The following is a 13853-nucleotide window of genomic DNA, read 5'->3' as shown; positions in this document are numbered from 1 at the left end:
GAGTACCGATTTGGTTTTGGAGACGAATAATAAGATTGATATTATTCGGGATCATTTGAAGAAGGCTCAAGATAGACAAAAGTCGTATGCCGATAAACGTAGACGAACGATCGAATTTCAAGAAGGCGACATGGTAATGCTTAAGGTTTCGCCATGGAAGGGTATTATTCAATTTCGAAGACGGGGAAAGTTAGCTCCTCGGTTTATTGGGCCATTTAAAGTTTTAGCTAGTGTTGGTGAAGTTGCATATCGATTGGAATTACCCGAAGAGCTTGCGGGGATCCATAATACATTTCATGTTTCCCATCTCCGTAAGTGTCTTGCGGATGATTCTTCGCGGGTGTCGTTAGACGAGATTGAGCTAAATAATAAGTTAGAGTATGTTGAGGAGCCGGTTGCTATACTTGATGAAAAGGTTAAGAAATTGAGAAATAAAGAGGTGAGGACTTTTAAAGTCCAATGGCGTCGAAGTATAGGTTCCGAGTTTACTTGGGAGCCCGAAGAGTTTGTCTTGGTTTATCTTCCTGCTTGTCATGCGGCGTGGATTGCGAGGTCGCAATCCGATTCAAGTGGGGGAGATTTGTAAGATCCGGTTTCCTCAGACTGGTGGGACGCCGTCCAAATGGGCGGGACGCCGTCCCAGATTAAAGGCCTGGACGCCGTCCAACTTTCTGGACGCCGTCCAGAATGGCTGGCAGACAAGCCTTTTTGTTTTTTAGAAATTTTAGATGGGCATTTTGGTAATTTCACTTTGTGGACGAATTAAAGGCCCTAGATCAGTTTTGTTGAGCTTCATTACTCCATTTCCAACCAAACCTCATCCACTTCAATTCTAGAGTGAGAGTGCATTTAAGTGTGAGAAAGCTCAAATAGGAGAGGAAGAAGCTTGTTTCGAGTTCTAGCTCGAGCATTAAAGTTGTTCATCTCCTCGTTAGCTTCGTTTTGATTGTGGTGGTAAGCCCTAAACTTGATTACCTTAGTTTAATGTGTTTAAGGGTTATGGTTTGGGTTAGTATTGCACATAAAACCCATTTGTGAGTAAATTGGGGGTTTTGGGTAAGTTTGGGTCATGAAGACCCAAATGGTGACTAACCTAGGGTTTTGAAAGGGTAAATGGGTCTTAAAGGCCTAGCAAATCACTAGTACATTTATAGTTAATGTTAGTGGGTGTCATTTAGGTTGTGGGAGACCCAAATGGGTGTGTTGACCTTGAAATGGGTCAAATGGGTCTTTGATGACCTAGGTTGTCTTGCATGTATGAAAACGAGTCAACTTGGTGATTAAATGTGTGTTAAGACCTTAATGGCTAGAATTAGGGTTTTTGGTGAAGTTAACCCATTATTAGGGTTAAGGGTGCAAAATGGGTCGTGATTGCACCTTGGGTCAAAAGACTCTAGATTTTTGAGTGAGTTGCTTGACCGACTTGAGTTGTGAATTGATTATGTGCTAAAATGTAATAGGTACGTTACATTGAAGTTGCAAGTTCGGTTATCTTTCACGAAGACTCTAAGGTGAGTGGAATAATTTTATGCGTAGATATATAATGTGTTTATTTGTGTAGTGTGAGATGTGAAGTGTCGATGTGCTAAGACACCACGTCCACATGGCGAGTGAAGTGTCGATGTGTTAAGACGCCACTCGGGAGGGAAGTATCGATGTGTTAAGATGCCACTCCAAGTAAGGTGAAGAGTGAAGTGTCGAAGTGTTAAGACACCACTCGGGGTGAAGTGCTGAAGTGTTAAGGTGCCACCCGGGGTGAAGCATCGAAGTGTTAAGATGCCACCCGTGGGGTTAGTGTGCGAAGTTTTAAGTGCACTAATGGTTGTTGTGAACACCAACGGTCTTTAAACACCGTTCCTTGTACGATTGGTTAACCATGGTCATTGTGTTGTAGTGTAACCATATTACTTTGTTCATGTTATATACGCTTGTGTTATGCTAGCCTGATTATTGGAGGTTATAGCTTGTATTTGTGACGATAAGCTAATTGTGTTTGCTAGCATGTTTGCGGTATTTGTGTAAGTGATTGCAAGTAGGTATATTATATATGTATTCGTATAATTATTGCATTCACTAAGCTTTGCTTACCCTCTCGTTGTTTACCTTTTTATAGGCTCGGGCGTTGACAAGGGTAAGAGCGTTCAATTGGATTAGTGGTCTCCCGCTCGTTTTGATAGGGGATGCTTTTGGGTGTTAGCTTTTGGAGTTCGATCGAGATTGGGTAGTTTAACCCCAAACACCATGCTCTAGTGTCGTTTGGAACTTAAACTTGTATTTGGTCGAAACTTGTATTTTTGAACGAAACTCGTAAAATAGGCGGCGTGGGCCCGATGATGTAAAACTTGTTTTGATTATGCAAAACTCTTAGTTTCACTTATATTGACTTGTGGTAAAAAGGTTTTCGTTTAAAAATGTCGGGAAGCGGGTTTTCCGCGTACGTGAAACGGGACACCAGGTCAGTCCCTGGCAGTTCATTGGGACGCCGTCCCAATTGCTTGGACGCCGTCCCAGTTTTAAAAGCTGGACGCCGTCCCAAAACCTGGACGCCGTCCAGATGGTCAGGCCCAGGAATTTTTTTTTTTTTTTGGGATTTGAGATGTCGGGTTGTTACAGTAAAACGAAATGATTGTGATTGGTTAAACACATATACCTTAGAGCGCTTGTAACGGTACCGTCCTTGGTACGGTCCTTGGCTTAGTCTTCAAGGACTCCACTACTAGCAAATAGTCCTTGGCCGCCCTTGGATCACTCGTACTCCACTTTTTCATGGGATGACAATTTGAATCACGGAACATGTGTAATTATTTGTTGTATATTTTGTTGTATTACTTGTACCTTGAATTAATTAATTAATTTAGTGGGTGTGAGGAAGAGTGTGATGGGTACGTCATGGTTGTTAGTATTTAGTGGTTGGTTAGTGATGGGAAGAAGGTGCTGATGTGGCGCTGATGTGACACTCCGTGATTCCATGACGGACCGTCATGATTAAGAGTGGTCTTATAGATGACATTTTTCTAGTTTGCAATAGGAGACTAGAAAGTTATATATTTTATAATTTTTATACACCTATTAAATGCTAGCACCCGTGGCCTAATGGATAAGTCGTCTGACTTCTAATCAGGCGATTGTGGGTTCGAGTCCCACCGGGTGTGTTTTTTTACTTATCATGATTTGTTTTGTAAATATCACTCACTAATCATTAACAAATAACTGACATATACTGGTGACAGCTTCCTATAATGCAAAATTGTAAGTCTCAGGGAATTAGTCACAACTAGCCTCAATCGAAAAATAACAAGAAAATACTTACTTTGCTGGTTGTATGCGCGAAAGCCGCAATATAAATGGATCAATGACTAGGCTATAAATAGATCTATCTAGCGTATTAATTAGATTGGCGTATATTTACATTATACTTTATGTCACTTCAATAATTATGTAGGTTTTTTGTTAGCTTCTTTATGTCCTAAATATTGTATTAACATCACCAGTGTAAGTATTCAGGTGTTAGGGAGTGTTTTGAGGTGATTATTGTTAAAGAAAGCTTGCGTGTTAACTAAATTAAAGAAAGATCACAAGGAAGAAGTTACACAACTTGATATATATTCATATCTTTAAATCATGTCTATATTATACAGATAAGAAGCCTTTTTAAATACCGAAAACACTAAAATGTTTTTGAACATAAGTTTAAGTTCACAAAAACTTGGCAAAGAAAGAGTTTACTAGGATATATTGTTTCTTCAGGGATTACTAGGATCGGCCAATCATATATTCATTCTGTGACTCCATTGTTAACAATAAGCATTATCTCATTCGCAACTTTCTTATATATTTCTTCGTAAAGAACTTCTCCCGCAAGTTCACGAGGAATGTTAATATGATTATTATCAACCTATATAGAAGAAAAGGCTCAAGTTAGATTGACAGTATTCTATGGTTTATGTAAAGAAATCGGAACCATAAAAGAGCATTGATTAAACGAAAATTAGCTCGAGTACAAGCACTGCGAATTTAGTGAGATTTATGAGTGGATCAATTTTTAACTCTCGCAGATAATCAGTTAATAGGTGTTTCACATAGGAAACTTAAAGAAACAAATGTACGCATATAAGCACTTGGAACCTCCCTCTATCACCAATTGATTTAACGTACTAATAAACTCATGTCCTTATATGTAGAACATGTTGTGGGGCTTAAAACATTCCAACGTTAACACTCTAACGAATGTGCAAACCATTTGATACTTGTGAACCATCACAAATAGTCTAGTGGATGAGACCCTAACATCGTTGCAAAAGATCTTGCCCTCCGGAAGTAACCCGAACACAGAAAACATTAAATATTTATGAATTTTGCTGTTAATGTGCTTTAATCGTTGTAAATAGTGGTTATCAGTCACTTACCATCGAGATGACAGTTGCTAATTAACTGTTGCACGTATTAAAGACACTTGTTAATGGAAGAGAAGATCACAGGTCGGTTATAGACCTTGTCAACTAAGGCCTCGTTTGGCTCACAGAATCCAATGGAATTCCCGCAGAATTAGAACTGAATTTAGACACGACAAGTGTCTAAATTCAAATCCAATTCCACCGGAATCTCATTGGATTTCATGAGCCAAACGGGGCATAAGACTATTGAATTCATGATTCCTACGTAGAACGCCAAAGAAAACACAAGACATACAAAAGAAAAACATCATTCTCCAACCGGCCGTTAGAATGGTATTAACCATATTTTAACTATCATAAATGGTACTTTATGTTTGAGTAAAAATTACTTACACGGACATGAATCACAATAATGGTGTTAGCATCATCTGAGGAAATGTTGGCAGTAACAACATCGAGATTGTTTTTCACCAAAATGTGACAAACGGAAGACATTAGACCGGGCTTTTTCAAGCAACAAATGTTGATATGCGCTTCAGAGTCGCAGACATGTACCACAACATTAGATGACGATGATGTTAAACTTTTAAAAACAATTGAATTGGTACCCAAGTTGTCCATTGTGGTACACTTGTTGCCGTACCTTGAATTGGTACCCAAGTTTTGGCTAGCTATTGAGACAGATGGAGGGGGTGTAAAATTCGCATTTGCGCAGTTGAACGCACCTTGAACCATTTCTAGCTTCTTTCTTTCAAGATTTTCTACTGTTTGCTCGAGGGATTTTATATAATCTAAGACCTCATCCACTAACTTGATTCTGCCCACCTGAGTATAGAAATCAATAAATTAGTAAATCATTTCATAAATTTGCCATGTATAGGTAGTTTTTCAAAGTATTGAAGGTTGTATATATGAAAAGAACTCTGTTCTATTTATGGATATACATTTTTTTTTAAAGTTGCCCAAATTTATATCAGGGTGAAAAACTCAATTGCAGTTGTTTTTTTTTTCTAACTCACTTTCTAACTTGGTTATTTATGCACCGATTGGTGCTTAAAAGGGCATCATTTACTTGGAGGTAACGGATAAATAATAAATGACACAGGTTTCCCAGTTAATGTTTCACGGGTTGTCAAATACTTTTACTCACTCTGATGTACGAGATGTTAATCTATGAGTTGTTTAATTCGTGTTTATTTAAAGTGTTTTGTTAGAATAGAACACATACAAGAAGCAAATATCGTAACTGGATTATATTGTGACTGTTTTAAACTCTTGTCCATGCCAACATGTGTTATTATTATTGAGATTTTAATTTTAATTTGAGACTTCTTATGAAGAAGATATCAAGATGCCAACAATAATTAGTCCCATCTCGTGACTTAAAAGATACTTACAATAATAATTAATTTGATTTGATTTGATTTCTTTAGAAATTTAATTATATGATTAAAAAAGTTTAAAACATACTCCGTATATGATGTGATATGGAAACAAAAGTTCTCGTGAGTACAAAAAGGTTATATAAAAACCAGATGAATGCAAACAAAAACTACCATGAAATATTGTAGGAGTGTGCACCATTTGGTTTCAAACCGAATAAATTGATTATCGAATCGAATCTAAAAAAAAAAAAAACTGAATTTTTTAAACGGTTTTCAAATCGATCGAAACCGAATTCGTAATTCGGTCTTTGGTTTTGAAAATTTTAAATTGGTTAACCGAAAACCGAATTAAAACCCGAATTCAAATTAATAACATATTAAAACATATTTATAATTATAATATTTATATATTTATATTATATTTTGATGTATTATTAAATTTTTATTAAACAATAAACATGTTATATATCCTTTATAGTTAAATTAATTCCTCAACCGTTTTTCATAATTTATATCAAAGGATCCAAACTTTGGCAAGCAATAGAATGGGTAAGTGGGTATTTGCTATGGAAAACCAGAAACGTCAAAGTGTATGAGAAAAAAGTTTGGAGTGTTCCGATGGTGGTAAGCGAAATTCAAGCCAAATGTTTCTTGTGGATAAAGTCGAGGTCGAAAAATGCAAATATCGAGTGGAATACTTGACTACTTCAACCTAGTACATATGAATATATGATGATGGAGGTTAGCAGGAAGATAGCTGCTACTATCGAGATCTTACCAGCAAGATTTTGTATCTGTTTGTCTTTTTTATTAGTTTTATTCTCGGCTTTAGTTCATCAATGTGAATCTGCTATATATAGTTGGCATTGGCTCAATGCACTTTGGTCGTCTTTGTATTCTCGTGAACTCTCTCATCAGTTATTAATATAATGATGCTTTGCCTTTCAAAAAAAAAAAGTTTATGCTAGTTAGGATTTTTATTTTTAGTAATTTTCGGTTTTAACCGAAATCAATTTCGGTTTTCGGTTCGGTTTTGGTTATGGTTTTGATATTTAAATTTGGTTTCGGTTTGGTTTTCGATTTTGATTTTATAAGTTTCAAAACCCAAAAAATCGAACCGAATAAACCGAAAAACCAAAAACCGAACTAATGAACACCCCTAGAATAGTGTATAAATTTACAATAAAATTAAAATTTAATAAGTATAAATATATTATTGAATGAAAGATCTCACCATCACCTTTTAATTAAAGGATTTTAATTCATAATCATATTCCCTTTCAAGAAAAGTAATTACTAATATACTTCAAAAAGTTTCTAAAAGCAACAAATTAATTACTCATATATAGACCAATTAGACTAATTAATACGAATAATCGGAAAAGAAACCGGTCAATGTCAATCATGAAATCGAAATACAAGGATATGATATCTTTAAAATGTACCGAATTAGTATTGTTACCTTAGGTGAGAGTTGGGGGAGAAAGGCACGGAGAGTGTCATACATTCGTGCTAACTTCTTTTCACCTTTTTCATCGGTCAATCCTTCCATATCATCACTATTGTGTGGCTGCTGGTTCGTGTTCATATTCAAGAAGCCATGATTTTCTACGTCGCCACCATGAGCCATTAATGTCATTTCATCAGTCGCTAAAAATTCCATTAAATCCTCATCATAGCTTACCTCTTTAGCCATGCCAAATAAGAACCTTAATCAGGAATGTGCTTAAAAAGTTTTTGGACGAGGGTGGTGATCGTGGAGGAAATATAGGTGTTTTTCTTGTGATCTTAGATAGCACAAAATACAATATGTGCTGTGTTTTACTTTGTTAAAAATAGTATAATTGGTGCTTTCAAATTTAATATTAAATTGTTACAAACCAAATTAAAAGGATAGGCCCATCACAAAATGACAGTATTAGCCGTTACATAAGTGGGATTCGAATGCTTTTCTAAGAAAAGAAAAGGTGAGTTTGCATGTGATTATTTTATTTAAAGCATGGTTGACAATTAACTTGAAACTTAAACAAATTGAGTCATAGTAACATCTAAGAAAAAACTACTCATAAAACCTACTATCACAAACGTATATGTTGAAAATTAACTTCGAAACATAGTCATCACGGTATTTGAAATCACAACCTCATATTTTAGTTGAAAGAATCACCTAGCCACTTGGCCAATTCATTGTTGTGTTATACTAACATATACTATGTATTGTGTACATTGATGTATTTTGTGAAAATGTTCTCAAAGAAATTCTAATTCCAGGATATTTGCCCGATTTATGGAGTGATCCGGGGAGGTTTTACGAGCACGCATTTTAGGATTTCGGCCCGCTCCTCCTGTCCTCAGGATGGTTTAAGGATTGGATCTCTATAATGCTGTTTGAGTTTCCGCCTGAAAGCGCTTGTATGCGTGGAAAATGATCGTGTGGGTGAGTTATTCCCCCATCAGTGATTCTAAATACTTGCCTTAAGAAAAAGAAATTATGAAGTAACATTTTTTTGCTATGTGGCGTTCAGTAGATTATATATGTGCTTAACCGTGTTTTAATTTGTCAAATTCATAGCTATTTGAGGTATGTTATATATTAGTCGCGGAGCCGTCAAAAGATGTGTGAATAGACTATAGACTTACGACTTTATATGTCAAATTCATGGCAACTTTGAAAATTTGTGTGTTCAATTTGGAATTTGGATAACAAGCTAGTTTCATGAATTGTGATGAACACAACAAGTGCAGTATTGACCGTTTATGGTCTCTATTACATGAAATCGACAATTAACTAATTCACCATTCTGCCATTCTCACTATTTTTACTGTCACAAAGTGAAACCTAGAAACTTTTTCGATTAGACAAAAAGTATAACATGAAGTATGACTGTAATTTTGAGAGACAATTAAAGTATAAATAAAAAATCTGATATACTTACATTTCGTAAAAGCTACATTAATAACTCAAATGTGTATCGGGAAAGTTCTTTTCCCATATAAGATTAAGATGAGAAATTAAAGTACAAGTTATGACAGTTTTTTTTAAGGGTATGCGATCTCCGGAAAAACAATAAGTTTGTCTCATGGAATTCAATTGAATTCAAGGGGTCTCATGAACAAAAGTAGAGGACGAATGGTGGGCATTTTATTGCAATTTTATTGCAATTTAAGACTCCAGAGTATATATCGAGGAAATCAATTATGACTAGCTCTTTCGACCATTGTTTGGAAGAAAATTTGTTAAACATCGTCTCAGAGTATGAAGATAAAGAGCTCATCATCCTACACAATATGGCGGATGCTTTAATATTGGACCATCTTCAATATTTTTTTGAACGACGATTTTTTGGCATCAGTAGATCATTTATTTCAACGACCCTCATTATTTACACGTAACACACACGTTTCGGCGGAAACCCGAACTCGATCGACGGTACCCGGAAACACATCCATTCGGGCAGTGTTGTCAATGTAATTTGTAGCCAATTTGGAGAATCACTTTACAAAATTCTCTTGTGCATGTTTGTAATTCTCGGGTTCTTCTTTGTTTTGATGAATGGTTCCCGCAAATTTATATATTCAATTCTTTCGCAAAAAAAAACCCCATTTTCTTCACTATGTACGTTCGTTGGTCACAACCAAGGGTTTTTTTATTGCCACAAATGACTTATGCCACAAATGACTTATACAAGGCTTTGAACTTGTACAATGTAAGTAAGTTCTTTGTGGCGATTTCACTAGAACATTTCCATTCGTTTGCCATTCCATCTATCACCATTGCCTTCTGTCATGTATAACATGAGTAGCATTGTCTGTCCATTGGTGTGTTATCCAATGCTAGTCATCCACAATGTCGTCAAATAAAATATTAAATAATGGACTCCAACCTTCACATTGTCTAAATTTGATGTAGTGCTTTAATATTTCTACTATGCTTTGTTAAAATATTCAAGTGAACAAGTGGTGGATGGTAGGTGCCTAACTTGTGAAGACTTTTATTTGGCAACTACACCAACCATGTTTGAATCAATTTGCTACGTTTTTGGTGCCTACAATTTGAGGAATACAAATTAGACTTTTGGATCATGCATTCACAACCTCACCAACCTTCATTTGAGTAGTATAAATAGAGCTCAACTTATGCTCATTTAATCATCCCAAAATCATTTCTTTCTTTCATGTACTAAAAGAGTTAAATAGAGAGTTTGTGAGTAATCTCCTAATTACAAGAGATATAAAGATTAATGTTTATCCTTGTAATTAGAGAGAAGTGTAATTCCTATTATTCTTATTAGTGAAGCGTTTCTTTCCTTGCCCGTGGTTTTTACCCTTTTGGGGTTTTCCACGTTAAATCTTGGTGTCCTATTATTGTCGTTATTTCAATTATTGCTAGCGGTTTGCTATAATTCGGTGTCGCTTTTCTCAACAAGTGGTATCAAGAGCTAAGGTTCTAATATCTAGTGTGTATTAATTTACTTATCGTATGCTCTGTGGTTGCCACGGGAGTGGATCGTCCACATCAGAAAATAAGTAAGATTAATTTCACTCGATAAAAGTTCCCGCGTACTATTTCTCAGAAAAATAGTATTGTCGAAAAGAAGATTGTGATTATAGCAATGTCTACGAAATTTGAAATTGAAAAGTTCAACGGGAGTAACTTCTCGCTATGGAAACTAAAGATGAAAGCTATCCTGAGAAAGGATAAGTGTTTGGCAGCCATCAGTGGACGTTCCGCTGAAGTCACAGATGAAAAATGGGAAGAGATGGACGGCCAGGCTATCGCAAATCTTCATCTGGCATTAGCAGATGGCATTTTGTCTAGCATTGAAGAAAAGAAGACGGCGAAAGAGATTTGGGATCACCTCGTAAAATTGTACGAGACCAAATCACTCCACAACAAGATATTCCTTAAGAGGAAACTTTATGCGCTACGCATGAATGAATCTACTTCAGTTAATGAGCACATTAATTCTTTGAATACTCTATTTTCTCAACTCGCTTCATTAAGCTGCAATATAGAGCCAAAAGAACGTGCTGAACTTTTACTTCAGAGTCTTCCTGATTCGTATGATCAACTCATTATTAACTTAACCAATAATGTTCTCTCGGAGTATCTAGTCTATGATGAAGTTGCGGCTGCTATTCTAGAAGAAGAAAATCGACGCAATAACAAGGAGGACAAACAGGCCGGTTCACGACAAGTGGAGGCCTTATTGGTGTCAGGAGGGAGATCAACGGAACGTGGCCAAAGTGGGAGTCACAATCATGGTAAACCAAAGCTAAAAAGAAGAAGACATATACATGCTAAAATTGTGGCAAGAAAGGTCACCTGAAGAAGGATTGTCGGAGTTTAAATAACTCAATTCCTCAAGAAAATATTGCAAGCATTTCAGATGATGGGACTACTTTGGTTAGAGAGGCAGTGGTAGCAAATGAAGGCAGAAAGACATTTGTTGATGTCTGGTTATTTGACTCGGGTGCTACTTTTCACATGACTCCTAGAAGAGAATGGTTCAAACAATATGAACGTATCTCAGGAGGATCTGTATACAGTTGCAATGATCATGAACTAAAGATCATTGGAATTGGAGATATCATTCTGAAGATGCACGATGGTACAGTTCGTACTATTCAAGGTGTACGACACGTGGAGGGTTTGAAGAAGAACTTATTGTCTTTAGGACAATTGGATGATCTTGGTTGTAAGATGGTGATACATGAGAAGATCATGATAATCAAGAAAGGCGCGGTTGTACTTATGAAAGGAGAAAAGGTGGGTGCTAATTTATACATTATGAAAGGCGAGACGATATAGGAATCGAAAGCATCTGTTGCTTCGAATAGTTCAAGTGATAAAGTTGCTATGACATGGCATCTGTGATGGCCCGCCAAAATCCCTATTAACGCAGCACATCATTCATCGGTCCCATTGCGAGGTTTGCCCTCTATATGATACGTTTTACAAACATTGCATTCATTTCAAAAGACGCGCTTTCTATATAAGAAAGTTTTAAAATCTGTATACATTTTTAAAACATGTATATAAATGTTTTCGACTTGTGGTGATTTCTACATATGTCAGACAATCCCAATAAATAATAGTTTATAATAATACATCAATAGACTAAACAGTCAAAATATAATACATATTAATGTTTGAATTCAAAGTTTCCTTGAAAAATATGCCATGTAAGACTCCATGCACATAGCAGTTAAACAGCGAAAGCTTCTTTAATACTCGAGAATAAACATGCTTTAAAGTGTCAACCAAAAAGTTTGGTGAGTTCATAGTTTATCATAATCAATCATTTTCGTAATAGTAAGTATTCTATAACTTGTTGAGCGCTTCGGTAACCATACTTAACAATTAATGTGGCATATTCCCTTTATTATGAAATCTCCCTACACTGTACCAAGTGTAGTAAAAACGAAGTACTATGCAACCGTTTACGATACTAGAGCGACTAGCCCGGTTGGGGTTGTCAAACCCGATAGATCTATCAATAGAATTCGCGCTTACATGCTCTTACAACATGTAAATATTAGTTACCAAGCTATTAGGGAAAAATATGCAAAGTGGTACAACTCAACGTAGAATATGTTTTTAGTACTTGTGTCTATTTCGTAAAACAGTTATAAAAATAACGCATGTATTCTCAGCCTAAAAATATATAATGCAACAACATTTAAAAAGGGAGCAAATGAAACTCACGTATCAATATTGTGGTTCAATATTGCAGGAAAAGTATGCATACGTAACAGAAATGATAAATGCAAGGTTGACCTTTGATTCACGAACAATACCCCCGATCAATACCCATAACCTCCTTTTTTAATACCCATGAATTCCTTAGCTTTAACCCATTTGAAAAATCCATTTTGAAATCACTTGAACATAACCTCGTCGTAGTATTTTATGTATATTACTAATACTAATATTAATGATACTACTTAATAATAATACTAATATTAATATTAAGAGTAATAATAATAAAAATAAAAATAATAATAAGAATTTAGTACTACGGAGTAATATATCTATATCTATCTATGTGAATGAATTGAACCAGAAATATAATCGTTCCATATATATAGTATAAATATAATAATTTAATAATATTGAAATAAAATATAATATTATAATAAAGTAATAATATAATAATATTAAAATAATATAATAATAAAAGAAATCAAACGTGTGAATTAGAATTCAATAATATCTGCCGACAGTTTTCACGGACCGATATTTCGTACTCTTGTTGCTAATAATTGACAGGTAAAAGTATGAGTAAAAATTTCACTTTTTATATTTGAATACATATATATCTATTTTGGTCTTAAGCTTTATGAAATTAGTTGTAAAAAGGTTCATTTATAAAGTTTATAAGCGTAATATGTGTTTTCCTAGTTTTTGACTGGACAAAGATATATAATATAATATAAACTTTAATATTATAATATAATAAATATAATAATATAATAATATTGAAATAAAATATAATAATATAATAATAAATTTAGAATCAAATTTGAATCGTAAACTTTTAAATAGTCGTATTTATTAAATACTTCATGGGTATATTATGTAACTTATAATTAATAATTTCTATCATGTCACTTTCATGTGAATAGTAAATTAATTAATTTCATTTCATTTACTATTTATATGAATAGTAAATGAATTAATTTCGACTCAACTATTTAAGCTACACGTTGTTGTACGTTGTGCTTTACAAATTGTACATTTTTAATTTAACTTCGTTTCTTAAAAAAATTACAAAAATTATATCATAAAAATAAAACGACTTAATGCGTAAAATTTTTTATTTGAAATAGCATCGTTTAATAGTAAATTTTTATCATTTCATATATAAATCATGACAGGTTTGAGTTTTAAATTATAGGTTGTTCGTGAATCGTAGGGTAAAGTCCAATGGTTAATTAAATGTATGAAAAAAATATTTTAATGCAACACATCAATTTGCTTATTTGTCGGAATTGTCATAGTTTAAATTTGACCGAAATTTGCGGGTCATGACAGTACCTACCCGTTAAAAGAAATTTCGTCCCGAAATTT

The 13853-nt window shown here is 34.6% G+C and overlaps 1 protein-coding gene and 1 non-coding gene across 2 annotated transcripts; one reads left to right on the top strand and one right to left on the bottom strand.

The window, feature by feature from the left end:
• Nucleotides 1–3079: 3079 nt before the first annotated feature.
• TRNAR-UCU (transfer RNA arginine (anticodon UCU)) lies at nt 3080–3152 on the top strand. The gene has a single exon. It is a non-coding gene; the product is annotated as a tRNA-Arg (tRNA).
• A 623-nt stretch (nt 3153–3775) lies between these two features.
• On the bottom strand, nt 3776–7475 carry LOC139871178 (transcription factor bHLH95-like). The gene is made up of 3 exons (XM_071858915.1): nt 7242–7475; nt 4788–5219; nt 3776–3895 (listed from the first exon to the last, which is right to left on the bottom strand). The coding sequence occupies exons 1-3, from the start codon at nt 7473–7475 to the stop codon at nt 3776–3778; spliced, it is 786 nt and encodes a 261-aa protein (XP_071715016.1).
• Nucleotides 7476–13853: the final 6378 nt, after the last annotated feature.

The sequence above is a fragment of the Rutidosis leptorrhynchoides genome, chromosome 10 (assembly GCF_046630445.1).
Source record: "Rutidosis leptorrhynchoides isolate AG116_Rl617_1_P2 chromosome 10, CSIRO_AGI_Rlap_v1, whole genome shotgun sequence".
Lineage (NCBI taxonomy): Eukaryota > Viridiplantae > Streptophyta > Magnoliopsida > Asterales > Asteraceae > Rutidosis > Rutidosis leptorrhynchoides.
The sequence above is the reverse complement of the archived record's forward strand: the minus strand, read 5'-3'. Positions and strand labels throughout refer to the sequence as shown.